The sequence below is a fragment of the Plutella xylostella genome, chromosome 10, assembly GCF_932276165.1.
Source record: "Plutella xylostella chromosome 10, ilPluXylo3.1, whole genome shotgun sequence".
Taxonomy (NCBI): Eukaryota; Metazoa; Arthropoda; class Insecta; order Lepidoptera; family Plutellidae; genus Plutella; species Plutella xylostella.
In genome coordinates, this window is record NC_063990.1 from 4,263,776 (window position 1) to 4,287,651 (window position 23,876).

Sequence of the window (23,876 nt, forward strand, 5' to 3'; positions counted from 1 at the left end):
AGTCTGGCTAATGTTCTTATCAAGTTCAGATTAAAACAATTTGTAAGACATTGTTGTATCCATAGAAACACAGTTTTTACATTTTAAAATAAACTTTTATAAATTATTAAAATATATACAGCTTCTGTAACTTGGTCCAGTGAAACAAAGCGAGTGGCACTAAGTGCAAATTCTTTTCCCCCAGCTAAAACTGTATTTTAAAACTCAACACACTACTACTTAAGGCCCTTAAAGAATAGGTGGAGTACAGAGTTGAAATGTTGAGGAAGCAATATTATGCAAATCCAAACGTGGGAGCCGCAAATATAAAAAGCTCCTTTGCCTCACACTTTGCATCTCAAGGCTGTGCATCCGACTGATACTGAGAAGCCCCTCGAGAAAAAATGTAAATGCCATTTGGAATTCCGTGCGTTTCATAAGCATCCTGTGAACTCGCGCCACGCCACAAAGTTGGATACAGCAAAGAAGACTAACAATTTGAATTTAATATCTTCACCAGAGTAAACTGGCTGTTTTGCGTTGCGTCAGTGAAAAACTTCATTTTTGTCGTCATTGTTAAAGATAAACCGTCACAAAATACATTTTTATTACGGGGGAGAAGACAAAGCATTACAGTGACGTTGCTATATGAATATTCATTCTTCCTGCACGAGCGGGTTTATTAACAGTATCCACTGGAGTAATTCTATCTATCCGACTATGCGTTGTTCCACATCATTCCTGTAACGTGATTCCTTGCACACAAAACCAGTCAGTCCAATCCGCTCGCCTTGCTATCTCTGCAAACATCAGTCGCTCGAGCCCGCTGATGGAAGGTGATCGCATCAGCAGTCATCGCTTTGTCTTACCGTCAAGCTCTGCGGCCGACGCCATTTGCATTACAATACACCGAATCTGACACGAAAACTACGTGGCCGGCTATTCCGGAAGACGCTCAAGCTTTGGTGAGGCAAAACTGCACAGGCATTATTAACATTTCGATTATTAAATTTAATGTTGCAACAATGATTACGGCGAGGAAATAAGTATAAGTACCTAAGTTAGTGAAGTCTAAATACTAAGTAACCTATATCATATATGTTCTGCCATCGAAGCATAAAAAAGGCGTAAGGAATCTCGGTAACTAAAAACTGAGGCACCCTAAGTAAGTCAATTTCATTGTTACGACGAGCCCGACACACACACATTCACACTCAAAGTAAGTCAGTCCACCGCCGCGCGCCAATCACGTCGCACCTACGCACCCACACACTCTCATGTCGCCGCCGTTGTGGTGCCTCAGTATTTTAGTAAGCGAGATTCCTTCCGCCCTTTTTTCTACTTCGATGTTTTGTGCATACATTTTCAATCATGGAAACTATAGGACAAGGCCCTCTGGTAAAGTCATGTTTACACAGTGCGAACTGCTGCCTGGCCAGTAGACAGCTACTCGGTTTGTCTACTGGTTAGCCAGTAGCAGGACTAGCCTGCCTGAATGACATCTAGCTACTGCACAGTCCAAGTTGAGTCGCGATGTCGAGTGAACTTGGCTTAATTAGAAAAGCCAATGATATATAATAGGTACCTTATTATGTTCTATGACTGGCAGTGCAGAGCAACACTTTCAGTATAACATGGATCTAATTCCATTCGTATCTGAAGCTAATAGGTACACGTTGAGACGCAAACAAGCGTCCGACATCGATTTATTCAACAACACGAAATCTAAGAGGTTACGTTTGGTAGCAACAGTCACTCCGAAATCTGTAGCCATTCGAACGTTTACAAACACTGGCGGTGGAACAATAAATCTGTCCCAGCCCTAGACATCTGAGAGCCAGCACGGGCGATTCACTGACCGACCAAACTTGATTTGCTACTGAACTTCCACACTTTGACATATGAAGGGTGAAACCGACCCTCCCAAGAAAATAAGATGGAAGGCAAATTCTGCATGTTTTGTACGTTTTTATTGACATTACAAATTGAGGTTGCATGTGAGCTTTGAGATTATTAAATTTGTTTGTAGTAGGAAACTTTAGGTTGGTAAATTATAATTACCTATGTGTTTAGCCGGTATACTGGTCCCAAAAGGAAGCTCGTAAAGGGGGTAATAGAGGTGTTTATAAGGTAACCAGTTTTTTTTTTATCGACTCTTGTTTTTTTTAAATAAAAGTCTCTTCTAATAATGTACTGAAGTGTACTGTTTTTTTATAGCCAAACAAAATATGAAATAAATAAAATTACGAATAGATAGTTGCGTCTAGGCAAAAGGTCAAAATAAAGTGCCTAATAAATAAAAGTTTTCATACACACCACATAACCCAGAGGCAGTTGCTGTACTTTATTTCACATAAAACTATCGACCACTTCAATAAAATCGCCCGAAAGAATTAAAACCAATTTCAATACGCAATCCTCTAAGCCAAGATTTATTTTGATTTACCCCACGGCCCCCAGCAGGAGCAGATTGCGAGTGGATTTATCTATCAGAATCCAATCTGGAATAATGTTTCAATGCAACCCATCACATTCACGCAGGCTGTATAGGCACGTCGACTGCAGTGTGCCACCGCTGAAGCCTCTCTTATAATAGTCCTATTGTCGGCAACTGCATCTGTTATCTTAGGACGAATTCACCCACGAACATTACCGACAATAATTGATTTACCACACAAGCCTAAGCAGCTTATACCCCACACCGTATCGGCTTTGTACAATGTACGTAACGGTTTCCTGAAAATTTCCACAAGCGTTGTTTAACTGCCTCCTCGACGTCATACAACAACAATGTAATCGCTGCAAATGACGCAACTTGTAATTTAGTCGTGAATTTGTAAAGGATGTCGTTTATCAACGTCACGATTTAACTGTTTTTTGAACGCGTGCAAAAACAAGTTTAAAATGCTGATAAGATGTGCTGCATAGCGCGTTGCCGGCGTGCTGGGTTCCGTAGATTACATTCTTTCATACATGGACTTTTTCATTTAATTCTTACTTACTTATATGAGTTTAAATAGATACTTGACTGTAAGGTGTCCTGTATACAATCAATTAAAAGTTCAGAGTTCATACTAACTTGCAAATTTTTTGGCAATATGGGTAGAAAGAAGCCAGTGTTACCTGGCCATTGCCTACCTACATCACTAACACGCACATAGACCACGATCCATGCCGTTTGAAAACGGATCTCTAAAAACTTGAGCCACAAAAATGAATTTTGCCGCGGAGTAACATTTTTCCTCGGAGATAGGGAGGGTAATCTGCTAGACCAGCAGGAAATCTTCAGCCTCCACTCCTTCCTTAATTAGCAGAATATTTCACCGAGAGGAAAAAAAGAAAGCAACAGGAAGCATTGCACTGAGTAATAAAAGTGAAATAAAAAACGTTTCTTTAATCGTTACTGTTATTGCTTCTTGTTACGTCCGAGTGAGAAATATAAAACAGTGCGGACAAGATTTTTTGGGCCTAACATTTTGTATTTATAAACCCTTTCATTTACAAAATAACCAATTTTTTTACCCAAAAACTTTCTTACTATTGGTGGAGTTCCAACGCTATATCTACAGGGTGTTGCAAAATTGGTATACTAAGCCGAAACATACATGTGCAGCATGGTATATCTAAGCCCGAAACTGAAATCAGAATTTGGAAATTCGCGAAAAAAATACCCTTTTTGCAACACCCTGTATATTGGCTTTTTACTCTGGTAGGTATGCATAGTTACTTATTTGACGTGAAAAATTAAGATCATTATCGATAAAATATGCAAGTTAGTTGGTATGTTATAATTACTTCTAATCAATGTATGATTAATGGTTATTTGATGGTGTATTTAGTAAAAAACCTAGTAGCTAAACCTCACGAGATGTTGTGCTACAGATAATTATAAACAGGATACTATGTTTCTTAACAAAATAATAAGATGTTTTACCATTTAGAAGTTTTTTTTTATAGAAGTACCTACCACTACAAATTTAGAAATAATACCTTTTCTTCGTTGGAACGCATGGAAGAGGCCAACTAATACAGATGCTATATAATATGGACATGAAATTATTGATTTCATTGCTTGTGACAATTCTCCGTCTATCACAACTGCATGTAAATTAGTCCCTATATTTAATAAAATTCTAGGATTTTATTTAATTTAGCTAGAACTAAACCGGAAATTAAATTATTCCGGCAATTAAAGCGAATTCCAACTACAAGAATAGTTCGTCCCAACATCGCGGGCCCTGAGAGCGTCGATAAAGAATCTTTCCGAGTTTCCTGCTTTAGTATTTAAGTCAACCGTGAAGACATTGAATAAATTGTAGGTCAGAAGGGACAGATAAAACGGGGATTTCAGCGCTTTTTCTTATAAATCGGTACGTGGTTTATTTTAGCTAGTAGTTGGTACACCAGTAGCTCTTTAACTTCATTATTTTACTAAACGCTGTCGCTGTGGGTTGCAAGAAAAAACCTCGATGTCACCTCCTAAAGTATGTCTACGATACATAGACAAGTTGGGCTACACGTGGCATATCTAAGCTTACCTTCGGGAAAACCGGATGAAACGAACTTTGTACCTATTTTAATTTTCATTCAGGCCTACCTATAAATAAATATTTTAAATTTAAACAAAATTATATTCTACCGATGTAAAATAGATATACCTTACTACCCAGTAATTATTTAACGTGAAATTACTTGTTTCTTTTTTCTATTTGTACAATAAACCGTTCATAAATAAATAATAAATATAACACTCATCCTGATTTCAGTGTACTGAAAGGCGGTGCGATAGTTTTAGATTTGGTGTTAACTAGGCGAGCAATTACACTAGCCAATTTAAAGTACAAAGCAGTAGTTTCCTCCGTGGATTTATAGAGCCCTGGTACCGTGGGTTCCATACGCCCGTGTAGGGGCGAGGTCGCAATGACATCCGAACTTCATCTTCAAAATGAGTATCGGAAATTTACTCCGACTCGTAATCTCGTACCGACTCAGCCTTTATTGTAAACGGCGCCATTTGAATTTTGACTTTGATATTCAAATGAGCCTCCACTTGAGACACTGCCTTAGTTATTTGAGTTTTTGTAAAGCAATCAAGTTTGTTTATAGGAGCCGGTGTAATTGTAAATCTCGCTCTGTGGCCTTAATTAATGCATGGAATCACTTTTCCGACCTTTGATGGGCGCCCTTTGGAACTTGCGCGGGATAAACAAAGGTGCGAGCGACTGGGCCGCCGATAACTTTTTTGTCTATTAAAATATTTCCAACCTTTTCCTTTGTCGGTCATGATTAACTTTTGCATAACTTCGTAGGTTACAGGAAACGATAGTAAAATAAATTGGCTGAGTTTTACAAAAGTTTCCCTCCAATGTTCTTAATGTACCTACGCCTAATATTAACGCTTACGTTTTAACTGGAACTGAAACTAATTATGAACTTGGAATATTTTGACTGAGGTAGTCATAATTTTATTTTGAACTTTTCACTTTAACGATAATCAATTCACATAATTTAAACGTGTGAAGTTTTTTTTTAGAAATCCCAGGCCTTGAAACTTTTGTGTGTGTGACATAATTTGAAGGTGTGTTACGTGAGTAATCTATTTACTGTTCCGGTCTCTAATAAATCGCGTGAGCCGATACCCTTCCGTGTCCAAAACTTTTCAGACAGACAACCTGCGTCGACATTATCGAAACTGAATCGACGAGTCACGAGACCTCCCCGGCATGCACAGTATAGGTACTCGGATTTGGATTTACCTAGATTCCTTAAGTCTCATTCTTTTTATACTATAATTCCTTATCATCATACCACAGTTAATTTTTTACACGCTAAGTACATGCACTTACGGTGTCTGCGCATAGACAGGTGTTGCAAAAGTAAAATACTAAGCTTAAAGGGTCACCTTGAACCAATTTAAAAAAATTATATAGATGTGAATATACACTCACAGGTAGTGAAAAAGTTCCACTAAAAATATCGACACCGTATTGTTTAGAATTTTCTTAAGGCGAAGAACGAAAGCTTAAACGTTTAGAATGACTTTCAGTCACCCCCTTGCGGCTTAGTATAATATCTATTTTGCAACACCATGTATGTGACCGAATACGGGAAAATTCGGCTGTACACTCCCATACCTTTGCTTGATTGTGCGTGAACGTAACTTAGTAAAAAGTAAGTCTCAAAACAAACGCTGGGGAAATCTTTGTAAACTGTCGCCGCGAATCGAATCCTGGCATTTTGGGGAATCGGTTTTTTTTAATACCTGTTCTTAGAATATAAATTAAACATATATATTTTTACGAAGTAAATAAAAATCCTGTAAAGTGTATCTCAGAAACGATAGTGGTTTTAAAACAGAACCATAATCAACTCATCCATTTCGTAGCTTTGAGACCACACACAAAAATGTCAAAAAATATAATCAGGATGTCAGCTTAGTCTGGCTTAGTTTTCAGGAAGCGTAATTCCAAAGCCCATGTTTCAAAAACCAACATGCCTATCAACGACCACTAATGCCCCTTACCGGCTCTTAGCTTCACCCATCGCACGGGGCGTGGTCAGCTGTCTGCGCGAATGTAAACAATCGCCGCTAAATCGTGTTATGATATCCATCGCCATTACCACCTCTGCGATGTTATCACTATGACGTCACATGTCACAGCGGCGTGCTGCAGTATGTCCGATTTACGCGACACTTTATAGTGCAAAGTGTTAATTGATTTTAAGTTGACGCGGTGTTTCAAAGCCTCGTAGTAGCTAAGCTAGAGTGTAGATAGTATCGTTTAAATGTTTAAGGGTAGGTATTTACATAATACTTCATAAATAAGTTATGTAACTGTAAATATCCGTACACGTACCTATATTTAAAAAAATACTTAAAATTTCAGAGACGTAACCTATGTACCTACCTACATACAGTTTTTTTTTACATTATGCTTTTATATAGTGCGTGTCTGGATTCGTACACCAAACCAGACATAGCTGGCGTAAAAACACGACATTTTAAAAAGTTTACATTAAAAAAACACAAAGAGTTAACCCGGTAATTGCCTGCATATTGTAAACTGAACATGTTCCTGTCGACAGCATGTCAACATGTAGCGTGCATTCTTTCCCTATGCTCATTAACATAACGACTTGTTTCGTTAATCAAATGTACAAAATTAATAGCAATGTTTAGCTAGAACGTTCCGCCCGACAATCACACGACGTAACAAATTCACTGCAATAAAAGTGACACATCTTTCGGATATTTAGCAGCGTTTTAAAAATGGTTTCAGTCATACTTCAGTCTTTCAGTTAAACAAATTAAATAATAAAAAGTAGTGTTTGTTTTAAAAGTGTATCTTCTAGAACTAGGTATGCAAAGAAAATGACCATCAAAATACGTATCATATACAGAAGGAATTAAATACAGAATAATACAAAAACCGCATACTAAAATAACGTAGGTTATAATATTATATTTTCTCTTAGTTTTATGTAATATGATGCACTTCTCTTGTATGTAGAGGCAAGAGTATTATTTATCTAAATAAATAGAGCTCACAAAATATTCATTTTTTACTTCCTCAAAGGCGTATAAAGCTCTACTACTCATCCGTTGAATGATGTTATCACGATTTCCCGAATGTTTCGCTCTTTTTGATCTAAACTTATAGGCTTTCCGCCCGCTTTCCGGGTTCTGTAGCACATCACGTAGCATTTATGGATTGATAGGGAATATAATAAAATAAAGACGCTCAGTACCTACATGTTTTTTGATATCTTATGTGTACACTTCCACCGGCGGGAGTTTGTCTTTTCAACATTATTTTCCTCTAATCTGTGAATAAACTCTCACTCATTTTCATACTTCTTAGATAAAGCCGGTCGGTACGGCCTACTGGACAAAATAATTAAGATATTCATGCGATTAAAACGAGAGGAAAACTGAGAAAAAGAAACTTTAATTTAACTTTCCAACGTCATTATAAGATAACATTATTCATTAATTTTCAAATGGTCCTAAAGCCGAGCTGATGCCTAATAATTTTTACAAAGTTTTAGTAGACAGGAAATGACGTAGGATTTATCTCAGAACACGGATGATAATTATTACTGCGCAGAGATATGGAAATCTTGCGGAGTTTCCGGGAACAAAATTGATTTTCAAGCACTTTCTCAACTCGAGCGTTTGCTATAAAATTTAGATTTGTTCTCAATGCTGTTATTACCACAGTAATAAAATACGGGTAAAAGCGTATCGTTTTTGCAGAAGACCCTAAAAGTGAAACAAATTCGCAAAATTATATTTACGTAGACCGCACACACGCAAAAGGTTTTCATTAATAAAGGCTTAGAACAACGTCAACAAATTTTCTCGCCTCCATAGTATTTACCGAAGGGACGCTTTTCTAAACTGGAAAAGGAATAGCGTATTCAAATATCAAGAAAATTGGTCACTTCCTTTTTGTACCTTTATAATATTGTATTACTTTCCTATGTCAAAGTCAAAGTAAAATCTCTTTAGGTACTTATAGATTTTTTATAACTGCTTTTTCATTTTCATAATATTGCTACCTAGAAATAGTAAAAGTATAAATAGGTTTAGTTGAATAAAAATATGTAACTAAATAAAATCGAATGGCAAAAGAATCGAGAATTCGAATTTGAGGTTTAACTTTAACTAGTTATAGTATTAGTAGTTATAGTATATATTGTTGCCTATACATACGCATTAGCATAGATTCAAGAAACACATTTTCCCCGGGCATGAAAAGAGCTACTTTCATGCCTCTTTTCAGGTAAAACACGCCTACTTTCAGAGCATGAATGATGTAAATACATACGTATGGTGGACAAGATCACGCGTTTTAATCTTTCAAAATTTTAATGATCAGGTTAGACCTATAAGCAATATAATATCATCTATATTATCTACCCAAGTAATTTAATAAATTTTAATGTGACTACACGATAAATAAAGTGAATAAGTTTACAAAAAGAAGGGCAAGCAGGAATACGCCAAATGGCCGGGGTCACCGAAAGACTCGTCAGCTTTTCGAGGAAAAAGTCAATTTGAAGGAAATTACGAGGTGACTGTAGGAATAGTAGTAAAATGAGAATGTGCCCGAACTCAATAGTGGGGCTTTATGAATAATTTAGACGGAAATGTGGGGGAATATGGAAACAAATGACCAACATTATTAGTATAGGTAAGAACCTATATGTATGGACAACAATATAATGACGATAAAGTGTAAATGCATACTATTATGTTTGCACTGTTGCCTACCGTTACAGCAGAACACATTTAACAATAAAAAGCACTTGAAATTATCAAACAATTCTTATTTGTTTCTCTTAGAGATAAAAATCTCGAACACAACCCTTTACCGACATTGTGTCGCAACAAACACACTCTCCATTCATTACTACGCTTACATGTCAAACTCATTAGCTTACTCAATCCTAATTTTCATAGAAACATCCATTCGTAGCATGCTATATGTGAATAAACAAAACATAACGCAAACGAGTACTTAATAGTTAGAGACAGCCGAGTAAGTCCACCTCGCGTGTCGCACTATCGTTTGCTGGGACAATCCGCGCCAATGTGGAACATTACATTTAAAATAAATAAAATGAGCCTGTGGGACATGTGTGGACAGTCCGGGACATGAGACCGCCACTCAGTGGGCAGTCTCCACAAGCGAGCCCGCGACGATGTTCTATTACAAAGGGGAATTGGATCTTGATTCATTGGTTCGGAAAATCGGCAGCGTACCTTGATAATTTCATTTCTGTACAATTTGACCGCGTCCGTGGCTAGACGATTTCTGCGGGTCCCCGCGGACCTCCGCACAATACCCGCCTCCCCTACGGTCCTCACACACAATACTAAGCTTTTATTGCCTTCTTTTACAATCTCCCATTACCTCCAAGGCTCCGACGCAACTCGGTTGGGAATTAGTTTTGTTATATTTTTTACGTTCATCCTTGAGCGCTTTCAAAATTACCGTAATATTTCATTTAGATTTCGGGGAAACCTTAAAATGGAATTACAAGTATCTCGCTCCGTATAAACTTAATTCTTCCCACAGTGGAGTTAGCGCGGTGTTCAGAAGTTACTTTGTCACATGCAAATCCTCTGTTAATTCTGTTGCCGAGTTCGGAAGCGTGGTATTTTTGTACGAAAAATCCAATGTCTGCCCCGGGCACAATAAAAGATGCTATTATTTTATTAGTGGCTGTATCGAACGCAATACAGCCAGTTTTAGATAGAATAGAAGGCAATGTGATCAAAAATATCGCATTTGAGGCCACCTTGATGGCAGCCCGGGGCTCCGCGCGGCTTTTACACAGATTGCATTCGGCGTAAATACGACGACTGCGTTGTAAATACACTTACCGATGGAACAAATTGAAATTTTTTAAATTCATGAATATGAATAAGTGTTCCGTCGCCGTGAATGGGACATCAATTATGCAAAATGTATTGCACTGAGTGGCACTATTGCGACGCGGTTTGATACATGTTCGATGGGCTGCCGAGCGCAACACCAATATATTCGGAAAACTTTACATTTTCATTCTTTTCCGTGCATATTTTAATATTAAATTCATGCATAGCATCCTAATCGGTAATATTAGTTTGGAATGCAAACAAATTGGTATCTTGTATTTGATTCGAAATAAAAACAACGTCAAATATAAAACTAACTAACCTTCTTACTTTTCCTATTAGTTGAAAGAATAGAAATTACGTTTCCCGCTTTTATTTGTATTCCTTTAGAAAGTAAGAAACAAGCTGTAATGAGCATTTTCTCAGTCACTACCTATTTGTACTTGTGAGAACTGTGAAACAAAAATACGCAAGCATTTCCGATAACATCCAAGTACGGTCTTGCCGCGGCGCGACGTTCAAACCGAGAATGTCAACTTCAAATTATAGGGCAGCGGAATCGGGCCCCAGCAGTGGGCCCTCACTTGTACCACTCAAAGCTTTGTGCACCGACTGCGGGCTGTTTTTCAGCTTAACTTGCACTCTTTGTTCCTTCGATAGTCGAAAATAGGATAAAAAAGAGAGGACGAGAGCGCGCGGACGTGCCACGTTTGCGGGCTTTTTGATAAGGTATATTTGAAATAGGAGCCATTGTTTATCAGATTTCTGAAAACGGAGGTCGAAACGTTTTCATAACATCGCTTTGGAAACAATTAAGTGGCGCCGTAAGTTTTGTAGAGAGAACTGACTGTGCAGTGAATGGTGTTTGTCGCACGTCTATAGCATAAAATTAAGATTTAAGCTTACGATGTCCTATAATATATTTTATACTTAAAAAAAAACGCGTGCTTTCTAGTAATGAAAGAGCCTCTATAATTTCAGTAGAATATAAACAACACAAAATAAAGCATTACTCAGTTTGCATTAACGGAGCCGGTGTGGAACCGCCACCTCGTGCTGATAAAGATGAAAAAGGGCTCAGGACTTCTATTATATACGCTCACGTTATGTGCTTTACAACCCACACACGAAATGAAAATGCACACTTTAAGCCTTACAATGGCTGCAGAATGTTGATAAAGCAAAAAAGAATGTTGGGACCACTTTCTAAAAATTTAATTAAATTGTCGCTGTTAAAATTTACGGCGAACAATATAATTTTATAGACTGAAATAAAAAAGAGGAATCATTGCAAACGAAAGAAATTCCTGTAGTAACTCAAGTAAAGATGTGACTAGATGTTGATAGAAAAACTTGAGTGAAAACTGAAGATGTAGAGTGGGTAGAGTCTCGGATAGTGTCCCGTCAGACGGTCTATCCGGGCACGTTCCGTCAATAATTTCCTTTGAGCATCAAGCTAGTACAAATCGAGCAGCAAGCGTCGCAATTCGGAATGTCTATAAACTATCATTTCTAGCTCTTACGTTTTTGTTTTTCCGTCGAATCCCGTTCCACAAGTGGGCAATAATTGAAAACGAAACTGTTGTGTGCGGGCGGAGCGCGAGACATTGCATAAAGGCGTCTAGAATAGATTGAACGTATAAAATTTTCAGTTTTTATTCGCGCGAAGCGGCGCGGCGGTGGCGCTCTGTATCTTTTTACTTTGTGACCTTACTTTTTATTCCATTAGCGCGCGTGTGAGGCGCCTCTAGCCAAATATCGTGGAATAATAAAAGCTGTTTAGTAATGATAATGCGGGACGCAGCCCTCGCTAGCCCAGCGTAACTGAATTAAACTTGTGTTTCATGAATTTCCTGTTTATTCTTATCGTTGTGGCGAATTTCATTTTTCATATTACTTCAGCTAGGCATTTTACAGCTACGCACATTTTTTTACTTCATTTCATACTGTTTTATACTACGTAGATACTATGCGTAAATAGTGAAAAACTTGTGAAGTTGCACAGAGAATAAACTTTACAACAACTAGCTTGTATAAAAAAGTTAGTCACATATTAAGTTTGGAAAACTCTGAAACATTTCAAATTGTGATCCTCTTTAGAGTTTCCTCTAACTTTATATGTGCAATGTAGGTACGAATCTATTGCTCTAACACAAAACTTTTTATTTCCGTTTATACCGAGTCAATCGTCCGCGAACATTTTTCAGGCAAACTTTAACAGTGGAGGCAATCGCTCCTGAAATTCGAAAATGAAATCGTTCTGAGCGTCCCCAAGATTTATCGATGGATGTTCGAATTTACTTTGAAACTTTCGGGCCATAAAACTTATGACACGTAATCGTATACTCGAGTTAAGATTTCTGGGAGACTGTCTGCTGGAAAATTAATGTTCCGGCCTCAAGGTGCACCTCACTTGCCGCGATGTACTCGTGATGTTCGGTGTACGCGCGGCGCCCACACCGCTCTGTCGGTGAGCTTTCGTCAATACATTTCATAGTTGCACTTCTGATATTTTTCTGTAGCATGTAAGTACATAATTATTATAGGTACATAATCATGTTTTGTTAATGTGCAAAAAAGTTTTATTTTTGTTTTTGTGGACGGAGAAAAATACGTAAGTAACCTTTTATTTAATAATTATTATATATATTATTAAAGTTATAGTTTTGTATAATAAATTTTATGTTATCAAATATTACCCACTTTTTCTTGGCTTGAACGTATTTTTCTTATTACAAACGTTTTGTATGTTACCAATAAGGCATATTGTATGGTACCTATGTAATACCTATGTAAGTACATACTTCCTTTCTTCCCCGGCCTATGAATAGTATGAATGGAAGGATGAAAAACATCCATCTTTCAAAATTGCCCGAGGTAGATACCTATTTGTTCCAGATGTAGAGTCCATAAAAAGTGGCTGGCTACAATATCGTCCTAAATCCCAAATTCAGAGAAACCAGATTTTTCCTTATTTGAATCAGTTATTCGAGATCACTTTGGTCTACGGTTCGTGACTTGGCAATAAACTTGGTCTACTATATCTTGAGAATTATAATTTAGAATTATATATTTTTATTTTAATGTAAAAATTATTATTTCGAATATCTACGTTATATATTCATAATCATATTTGATGTGATGACGTATGTTTTATACAGAGTTTTTTTAGGGTTTCATTGCTAGCGAGTGTAGTTATATTTAATACTCTGTTAAAAACCAGTTAAAGCTAGTTTTCTGATATTTTATTTTTCTTAATACTGATATAATTTGATGAGATTCGCACAAATTGTCGCCCGAGTTTCAAATCACTCAGTGGCCAATACGTAAGGGGGGCTATTTGTGCGCGTCAAAGTTGCAATGGGTAATCCTTGGCACGCTACAGGCGGCATGCTCGCATAAAAATATCTATTGTGCAGACTAACTCCTGGCATGCAGGCACACGGATGCCCATTTACTTCCCAGCTGTACCTGCCAGAATCTGGTTAGTGCAGTAATAGTATTTGGACGCGATCAATGTGTGACTTCAAATTGGGTCTGCGTTGGCAACTGCTTACTGCTCATGCATACAGAGGTAAAGTAGGTATACGTTTACAGATGATTAATAATTGTTTATTTACTTTACACAATAGGTACATACACAACTAACAACCTGCAAGTTCAAACACGTTAATTATATAAAAAAAAAAACAAAAAAAAACAGACACTCACGCCTTGTACTAATGTACTCCCTTGCGGGGTAGGCAGAGGTGCATTGCTGCACCCACTTTTCGCCAGTGTTATGTTTTAGTCCCAATGTAATAGGGGGCGAGCCTATTGCCATTTTACGGGCACATCCAAGACCCGAGAACAAATATCTGTGTTTAAACAAATATCTGCCCCACCCGGGAATCCGGGACCTTTGGCTAAGTAGTCAGGGTCACTAACGACTATGCCATTCGGTCGTCTTAAATTATTGTATTATATCAAATATTATACAATAAGAGCTAATATTTTAGTGCCACTCGTTGCAGGAAATTGGGGGCCTATTTTGAAGTACCCCAGTATCGTCGCTGACACAAAACACGGGTATCGCACACCCGACTCGCCATTGCTCGCCCAGGGACTTCCACAAACTGAATTGTTAGCCGCAGCCCGCTATTGGCCTAGACTTTACCACTCACCAAGATTACTCCGTTCATCGGCGGAATGTATCCGTCGCTTTACTTTGTTCCGAGTGGGACTAGTGATGTAGCGATTCGAGATATGGCTCGGTTAGTAAGTAACTACGGCGCAGACCGCTCTTAGAAGCAATTTCAGATTGTTATGGTAAACAAATTTGTATTGTAAATATTTGATAATACCTAATAAGTAAAATTGGAACTTTAATTACAGTTCGCGTCATTTAATTCAACCACGATATACAGCTTGCCAGTGTCAGAACGGAGCAATCATTATAAATTATTGATGTACTTATGTATCTAAAGCTATCTCTCCTTTTCAGTCAAGTAGGTTAAACCATGACCTGCTACAAAATGAAGGGAAGGTAGGTACATTAATAATTATAAAATGCTACATCTAAATTATGCTAATTAAAATCACTATTATTTTAAACTTGCCAACTAGCGACATCTCTTATTAAACTGCGGTACTATTTGAATGCGCTGAAATGCACACACAGCGGCCGCGCGAGGATCGCTACAACAATACACCCCTTCGTATCATATTATAGCAAGTGGATAGCTTTATGCGATGGGCGATTAATGAAGCCAGCCCAGTGCTTCCTAGAATGCTGCCGTAATGGTTTTACGACTGGGGGGTCAATCTATATGACGAGAAACTAAGTTTCGGAGCGTTGCTGCGCGAGCCACTTTCTATTGCACGAGAGCTCTCGTTCGTTTGTTTCTCGTCAGTATAGAGTAACCCGCCTGGCCGGTCCTCGCCCAGCTTGCTGTTACCAAGTCTATTACAGAAATACGTAAATGGGAGAGAATTCATTGATTGTTCAGTGTTTACAGTTAGACATCGCTTTAACTAGGATTTTATCGTTGTGCCCAATTGCGTTATAGTTTTGTTTTGTGAGTTCCAAATCTATTTTTAAAAAGTTAAAAGATATTAATAATACCCACATCATTTATGATGATTTTCCATGTGATGTGTTGCATTGCAATTTTGTAATGAGTACCTCGTAACCACTCCAAAAACATACAAACTATTTTTAGCTACAACAGAAACTCATGGTAAATTTAAGATTACGATTCCCGAAATCTCTTCCTCTCCTATTTCATTTAATCTATGTGTTCGAAGCCGGATTCAACTGTTTCAACTACTCGGCTATACTGTCTTAGTTCCAAGAGATTTCCGAACTACACCGTAATGAACGCGAGGCTTCGGGAAAAAGTTGTCTTAAGTTCTTCCTGGACATTTGCAGCTGTTTTCAACTCAAGTTTGCACTAAGTGGGCTTGGGAAATGCTCTAAGATATACGAAAACAATTACCACAATGTTCCCTATCGTTTGATAAAGGACTATGTTAATTGTGCGGCTTCCACAATTTGTATTTGAATGCAATTGAAATCTATTGTTTCGCGAACAAGGACACACCTCGACATCATTCAAACGTTTAAACTAAAATCCACGTAGAGTTATTTAAATCAACTAACAGCTGCCACTGCAACGACAATTTTATCATCGCAGTCATTTGCCTAATTGTCCGGGAATAATGGCATTATGAATTTTCGATTTATCATTATGAACATGTTCGATATCCCATCAGTGTGGAAATATGGGTAACGCAATCGGTCAGAATAATGCCGCGCCGCTGGTAACAACGTTATTACATCGCTGCCGGCTCGCTCGCTGTGGCAAGATACTCGAATCTACTCAATTAAAAAGAAACCGATACGCTTGTTCGAATAAATGTTTCTATGGGGAGATACATTATCAAATTTATAAGATACTATTTCATTGGAGTACTTATAAGTGGTAGGCCCAAATGCAGTTCATATTTTAAACATTGACAACAGCGATAAAATTCCACATATATAGTATATTCACATTCCAATTTATGGAAAGGTTCCCCATGAAATCGGAATTCCATCACCACGACATAAAACCGATACATTTCAGGATTACGTAAGATGTGATACTGGGAAATGAACCATAACTTCCACACGGGTGAAGCTGCAGAGAATCTCTCCAATATTTTTTTATCAACGAGCAACGTTTAAGGGCATCATAAAACCGAGAATGAGCAATGTAACACATCAAAATTTTGATCAAATCACACATGAATGTAGTAAAGCAAGAGGCGACTAAAGACGCAGAGCAAAGACTCGATCCCTCTCATTTACACGGTTTCATCGTCTGTAGGTGTTTGCCGAAGCGATCCCGAGCACGAATCCTTCTTTTATGGACCTACTTACTGCCTCATAGTGATTCGCGGTTTTATTTCAGAGCGGTCTGTACATTTTTCATGTTGCACGAATGGCGGGCCGAGTAATCTTTGCATTTATGCGGTGATCCTTTATTGATTTTAGATTTTTAGTGGAAAGCGGCGCGAATGAAGCTGGCATGAATGGAGACGCGCATTCAAAGCCGCCGTAAGCCCTCGCGATGATATAAACTGCTATTCAAGCGACCCCATATCAGGAAGTGCTAACATTACAAACGCGTTTGTACCATTTTTAGGGTTCCATCCGGAAACGGTAAAAACTGAACAGCTAAAGAGATGCTACCGGTCGGCGGATTGTGGGCGGCTGTAAATGGCTGGGTCGGGGACAAGGTTCGCAAGTTTTGTTTGTTTTTGTAAATATCGTTACTGTTATCTTTAATAATAGAGTGACCACTAAAGTCGATGTATTCCTTAAATGTAAAGTCGATGTATTAAAGTGGGTGACCACTAAAGTCGATGTATTCCTTTAAATGGGTGTATCTGTTTTTATGTTGAAATACCTACTTACATAAATTACATGGACGTTTGTTGACTAACTGAGTGATGATGATAATTATGAGTTATTTATTTATCGTATGGCTTTAATGGTTACATAAAATAATATTAAAATAAGAATTTATACAGGTCACTAAAAACTACAATTATTTAGGTAAATATGCAGTAGCGCTGCTGGTGAGGTTGGTGAAGTCATCGGCAAGTCCGGCATATTTTGTGATAGGACACTCGAAGACGATGTGGTCTATGGTCTGCTGTGGGTGTCCGCATTCGAGTTGAACATTATGGAATCATTTTATCGGTCTCGTTATTACGTAACTTAAAAAAGATAATTTGAAGGTGTTTAAGAGATCCGCAAATGTTTATGTTTAAAGCTTGACCGTGTGCTTTTCATCATACACGGCACGTGTAACAAAACTTTATAACAAGTAAAACTTATTCAACCCGTGTTTTATGAAAATCGTTCAATTCCTGCTAAAATTATGAGCTCACTTCTCATAAAGGAAGCAGTATCTCTCTCTTATTTAGGTTATATTAAGTCGTCGAATTGTAATGATTTAATATATTTAAATCATTATGTTTTACAGCTATTTTGAAAGGCCTGAAAGGCACCTGTATCATGCAGCTAACGATTCATTACATATTATAATAACATAACACACTACTACCTACTTGCGTAGATTTGAAATATTATAAAGGCTAACTGTAATAAAAATTGTCGGTCAGTCTTCTCAAAATAAAATAAAATGAAGTCAGCAAGTAGGCAGGTATATTAACCCAATTTGTCTTACTTTACACACCTAGAAAAGAATTAAATATTTTTCCGCTTATTATAACGATACACAAATTCTACATTTTCCCTCTTACAGAAAACCCTCATTTCCTCTAAGCTTGAAAGAAAAAAACAAAGAAAGGAGACCTACCATTAAAATAAATAAAGGGAAATAAAGCACCGACCGCAAATGATTTCACTTGCCTACTTCTTTTTATAAAAATGCGAATGACGCATTAAATTCTGGGGGAGAAAGGAAACTCCCTTGTAAGCAATATCGAACAGGCAAATTTTTCAGATATTGCCTTCAGGTAGCGCACATTTATTATGTACCCGAATATATTACTCTTGATTCATTGACTTCCAATATTGATTTACTCTGCTTGCTAGAGTTAAGACAAGATCTCCGGAAGATGAAACTACGGAACCCATTGTACATCACAGCCTATGTTGCTCAGGACCCAACCAGAAAAGTATACCTATCCTACGAAGGTATCAGAGCTTTAAAGTGATAATTATAATAATATATTTTTAAATTTAATTAAATAATCATGTTTATTATAAGTTTATCCCTGATCTACACTCTATGTGTACCTCTATATCTACCTACTTTTTAGCAAGGACAAATGGTACCGACCGCCCAACAAAGTGTTTCAATAGCAATAATAGTTACAGCTCTTGGAAATTGTTATCAAATTGTAAAAACAGAGTGGGCAGGCAGTATATCCCTGTCCCCGCACCGATGTCCACTTGATTTACGGTAACGATAAGGTGTTGACCTAAAAACTTTCGTGCTTCGCCAGTCGACGAACACTGTCTTAAAAAGATTTAACACCGAAAAAACAGAACCTTAGTGTAAACCTTTTTTAGTTTCTTTCGAAGGTATGTAAGTCAACTTCTTCATAAGTAGTGGCAAAAGTTTTGGACTCTAGACTATAAACGCTAGTTTAAAAATTGTGTAATTTTCAAGGGTATCCTATATATAACGTTTTATTGCATCTGCAATAATGTTGTGTGTTTATTTTGCGTGCAAGGTGGCCGTGGCTGGCTCGACTACATCGAGATTCGGGTAAGCCGCTTCCAATATCGCTTCTTGGGATATTATTTCAGGGCGGAGGGTTCTGTGAGCAATATTGAGTTGTGAACCGACAATTCGCCCAACAGGAGGCTGTTTACAGACAAACTTTAGCTCGACACTTTGACAACTTATTTCTTGTCTTGGTAGACTAAACCAGTCAGTTTGTGTACTGTGGGTTTGATGTCGTTCAATATACATTTTAGGTAAGTACATTATTTTCATCTTAGTACAGGGTTTGTTTTTTGCATTGTCGTTAAATGTTACAACATTTAACGCCAAATAATACAATCAGAAATTTATAATTCACCTAAAATACCGCCAGCAGTGTCTCACCAATGATCCTAAATCCTAACTTTGTCATTTGTCGGTTACAATACGTGGAATTGAAAAGGAAACTTATTTGCAATCCTATAACTTTTGGTTTGAGTTCGTAACTCGCGCGGCCGACCCGCCCGCAGACCCCAACTGTCACAGCTAAGCGATAGTTTTTAACCATCAATGCAAAAATAGGATGCTGAACTACCAAAACTAATAAAAGTTACCATTACAATCCCACATTTAACGACCGTTGAACTGTTCGGAACGTAATTGAACCTTCACAAAACTACATCACGTAAACAGATTCTCCATACCTACGTTTTTATCCGTTTGTACCGTGTTTTTAAAAAATAGGTACAGTACCTAACTGAAATTAAAACCTCTAAAACGTATTGAATTTTGAAATTTTCATATTATGATGTTGTCCAAATAGCCGTGGAAACAGCAGACTGGGAACACCCTCGTCAATCTCATGTTATATTAATATTCACGTTCATACAGTTTACCCAATCCAGTCAAACGTAAATATATTTCTAAAACAAAAACGTCTTCTTTTATAGTATTTTTAAATGTGCAGCTTCGTGTAGTTTAGTGTGAACTGTGACTGGTTCAAGAGTTTATAAATAACACTTACCTAGACCGCCTTGTTGTTGGATCTTTCATAACCATAACTTCTGTGATTTCGCCGAATTTGTTAAAGTAGTCTCGTAGGCTTTCTGTAAAGAAAAAAACAATGTTTTAAATAAATATAACAAAATTTCCTATTGTATGATATGATTAATGATTCATGGAAAATAATATGTTACATAAGATATTAATTAGATTAAGAAAGCAACCCATTGATAGCTCAGCAACAAACGTTCATAGTACTTTCACTAAACACTTTTACACAATAGAAGGGTCTCGTTTTGTGACGTCGAAGCCTTTTCGATTCTCAGTCCATAAAAGTAAGACGATAAGAGTCGTTCCCCCTAAATTACTGAAAGAGTCGTCAAAAGGTTCGAGAGAGATTGCTCGATGCCAGAAAAATGTGCCAGCTTGTTTGTCGACCCACCAGAGATTTGATTCGACAGAAACTCGAGTAGTTATGTAGTATCGTGTTACTCTATTTACGTTGGCTTGTTAAAACGTCGCGATGTTTGCCTTAAACACATGCACGGCCATCGGAGAGGGGCTGTTTGTACCCGCAAGAAGCTCTGGAGGTCACTGTAGCTTAAAGAAAAGCTCCTGCGCTAACATTGACTTTATTTCGTTGCATTAAATACACCATTGTATTTTAGTAAAGCTAGAGAAACCTTCCGGTGCCCGCGCTCCCTCACTGCCAACAACGAACCAGCGCTGTGCCGCAACCACCTACTATCACCTAAGCTACATTTAGAGCTTGTTTCAACAAACAATACATTAATTACTTTGCTTCTAAATTCAACGTGCAATTCACTCTAGTTTATTGTCGGTACAGAAAAGCTGTCTATTAATAGTAATTAGGAACGAAAAGGCCAATCGCGAGAGGCTTATTGCGGGATACATTACAAATTAAACTTCCCTCGAACCCCGTAATAGGTGGTGCTTCTAAAACCAAATGTTGGTCCAGGCTTTTAAAGTCGATTTTCGACTTGTTTCAGAGTTAACTTTTCCAATCTGACCAGCGGTCTCGGGTCCAGCGGAGCAGTTCGGAACTGTAATGAAAAGTAACGACTGCATGCCCACTGTGCCATTTTTATCATTAATCAGCTTTAACACGTAAGAAAAACTAACTTTTCTACTTGAATTTTCTTGACCCGGAAAATATTATAACGTTACTTTTTCGCTTCAAAATACCTACATTACTTAACAAGTTTAAATTGAATACGGCCTTAAACGCGTTTTTCTAAGTTAATATTAAGTATTTGTATTTGCTCCTAATTAGATTAATACAATCGCAGTGAATACAGGAACAGCCAACGTGACTAAGTAAACAGAAAGAAGTTTATTATAGAAACAATCATTTGCACTCCAACATTCACTACTTCCAACAGTTCCAACCCTTGTCATACTACAGGATGTATATTTTATTTAGATGCCGCCCAGTAGGCAATACTGCGAAGGACAGAGCCACTGGATTCGGCACAGTTGCCCAACCACCATAAAATTAGCATTTGGCTGCCGAGTAGCATTTCCATCCGAACAGAAGTTGCTCCACCTGAATTATTCGACCGCACTTCTCAGGAAAAGCCCAAAGAAGCAGCGATTTAAATTGCGTAGGTGACTGCTGACTTTATTTTGCTGGTAAATTAAAAGCTGCAGCGACACCACAGTTATAAAAGTGCGCGGAATTAATTTAATGACGGATTATGTAAAGCGTGCAATAATTTTAATATTGTCGGTGGGGAGGGAGGGGGCGGGCGCGGGCGCGGGGGTAGCGACGCAGCACTTGCTCAACCACCATTAAATTGGACCTTGCCGAACATTCCAGCTCTGCCACCTTGCCACTGAATTATACTCCACTCGTGATACGTTCATAATTCTCCCGCGCAAAGTATGACGAAAGTACCGCGAAGGGTAATGAATTCATAAAGTAGGTAAAATGTTACATTTGGTAGGCATACTAACTAATTTTGTCATTTAATGAAAGAAATTAAAAGAACAATACATAGTATAGATTTCCAATTCGATATTTGAAAATCCTGGCCATTATTAAATTAATAGTGTTGAAGTAAGTCTTTATTTACTCTCTCTTACGGTTAAAATATGGAAATCTACAAAGATTGTTGAATTAATAAAAGATAGTGACTTCTTCGCTTATTTCTTGAACTGAGGCTCAGTTACTAAACATTTCTGTTGAGGCAGCGAATGTCTTCGAAACTGAAAGTATTCTGTAGTCGACAAACCCTGCCGACTGAAGATTGTTCAGTCACCAGAAAATTGAAATTCGCTTGGGATTGGATCACTCATAGTAGAGTGTGCGTTTCAAATTATTGAAGATAATTTTATGGTTTCCTGCTTGTATGTAAATGTCTTGAGACACTTTCGCTGCAAGTATTGTTCGGTAGTAGATTATTGAAATTTGCACAGCTTCAGGAAGCTTACTCAGTACCTACAGAGTAATAAATGTGCAGCTACATTTCCTAATAGATTAAGCTTTTTTTATGAAAAGCATTCAATTAAAACATAGTCTCGTTTTTTTCTTAATTGAAGTAAGATTGCTAAATAATCAGTAAATTTAGATATTTTAATGTTTACTTATGTGTTAGTGTATATATGTTATGTAATTCTTTTCTTGTTGTGTAGAAATAAATAATAGTCTTTCTATCTAATCATGAAACGATTGGTATATTTTTAAATTTTAATAAAATATATTTCAGCCATAATATAAATTAACATTTAACTAATGAAGCCTAACCTAATTGTAAATAAAATTATGAAAATTGAACTAAAAGATAAAATTTTACAAATTCAAAGTATTCGCCTCAAACTTAGTCTAACTAGTCAAAGATGCCGCCTCGTATCGTTCCTGGCTCGAAAGTGCCCAACAAGCCAGCCGCATTACCGCGCTGTATCGCCAACGAAATGCGCTGAACCAGGAACGACCCAGAGCGAGCATCATGACCTTTTTCTTTCAGCCATGGATGCATTATACCAATACGTAGGTACGGTATTCAAAACGACCACAGACTAAAATCACAGAGGGAAATGCGCTGCTGAAATGAAAACGATCATTAAACGATCGACGAATAAAGGACATCCGTCAAAGAACACCAATGGCTTTAATTTCCATCAATCATCAATTAATGCTCATCCGCAGCAATTACACAAGTTGCCTAAAGCCTGACTTCAAATGTTCCGTAATTGGCAGTTTTAATCTAGAAACTTTTTCGCTGGTACCAGACAACTTGTCGCGTCTACGTCGTATCAAAATCGACTTAACTGCAAAATTATTTGTAAGTCGAATGTTAGATTGCTTTGATTGGATAGGAATGGGTTTGGTTTAAAACTTCGCCCCTCTTATTCATAAATTATGAAACTTCTGTAGGTATATGTATAGGTATAGAACTCTTCATAGGTACAAAGTTACTGAATATTTGTGACGAATGCAGGAATGTAAAAAATAGCATAGCAAAAAACTTATAAATAATGTACTTAAGTGCCTATGATTTACAGGTTGATTCTAGACTTTGAATAGGTATACATCAATCAGATCAAACCCAAAATTTAACTCTAAAATAGCTGTAAAAGAAACAGAATTTGTCAAGTAACATCATAATTTTGACCGTTTAAAGTAAACCTGAATAATTACAGTAGAAACAACTTTATGATTGCCAATTTGCCCCTTCAAAAGCAACTGTGATTCAGCGGCGCGGATGACAATAGTTTTTATCAAACCTGCATGATACGCGACCTACATGCACGCACACGGCCGCCACGGGCTACACAAACCA

General features: G+C 37.5%; 1 protein-coding gene across 7 annotated transcripts in view; it reads right to left on the bottom strand.

Moving 5' to 3' along the window:
- Positions 1-23,876, bottom strand: part of LOC105385394 (RNA-binding protein Musashi homolog Rbp6) — a 405,128-nt gene that overhangs the window by 229,571 nt on the left and 151,681 nt on the right. For all 7 annotated transcript variants that reach the window (XM_048623319.1, XM_048623318.1, XM_048623317.1 and 4 more), the window contains exon 3: positions 20,096-20,177. In XM_048623319.1, the coding sequence (XP_048479276.1) occupies positions 20,096-20,177 (82 nt within the window). The remainder of the gene's footprint in view (positions 1-20,095; positions 20,178-23,876) is intronic.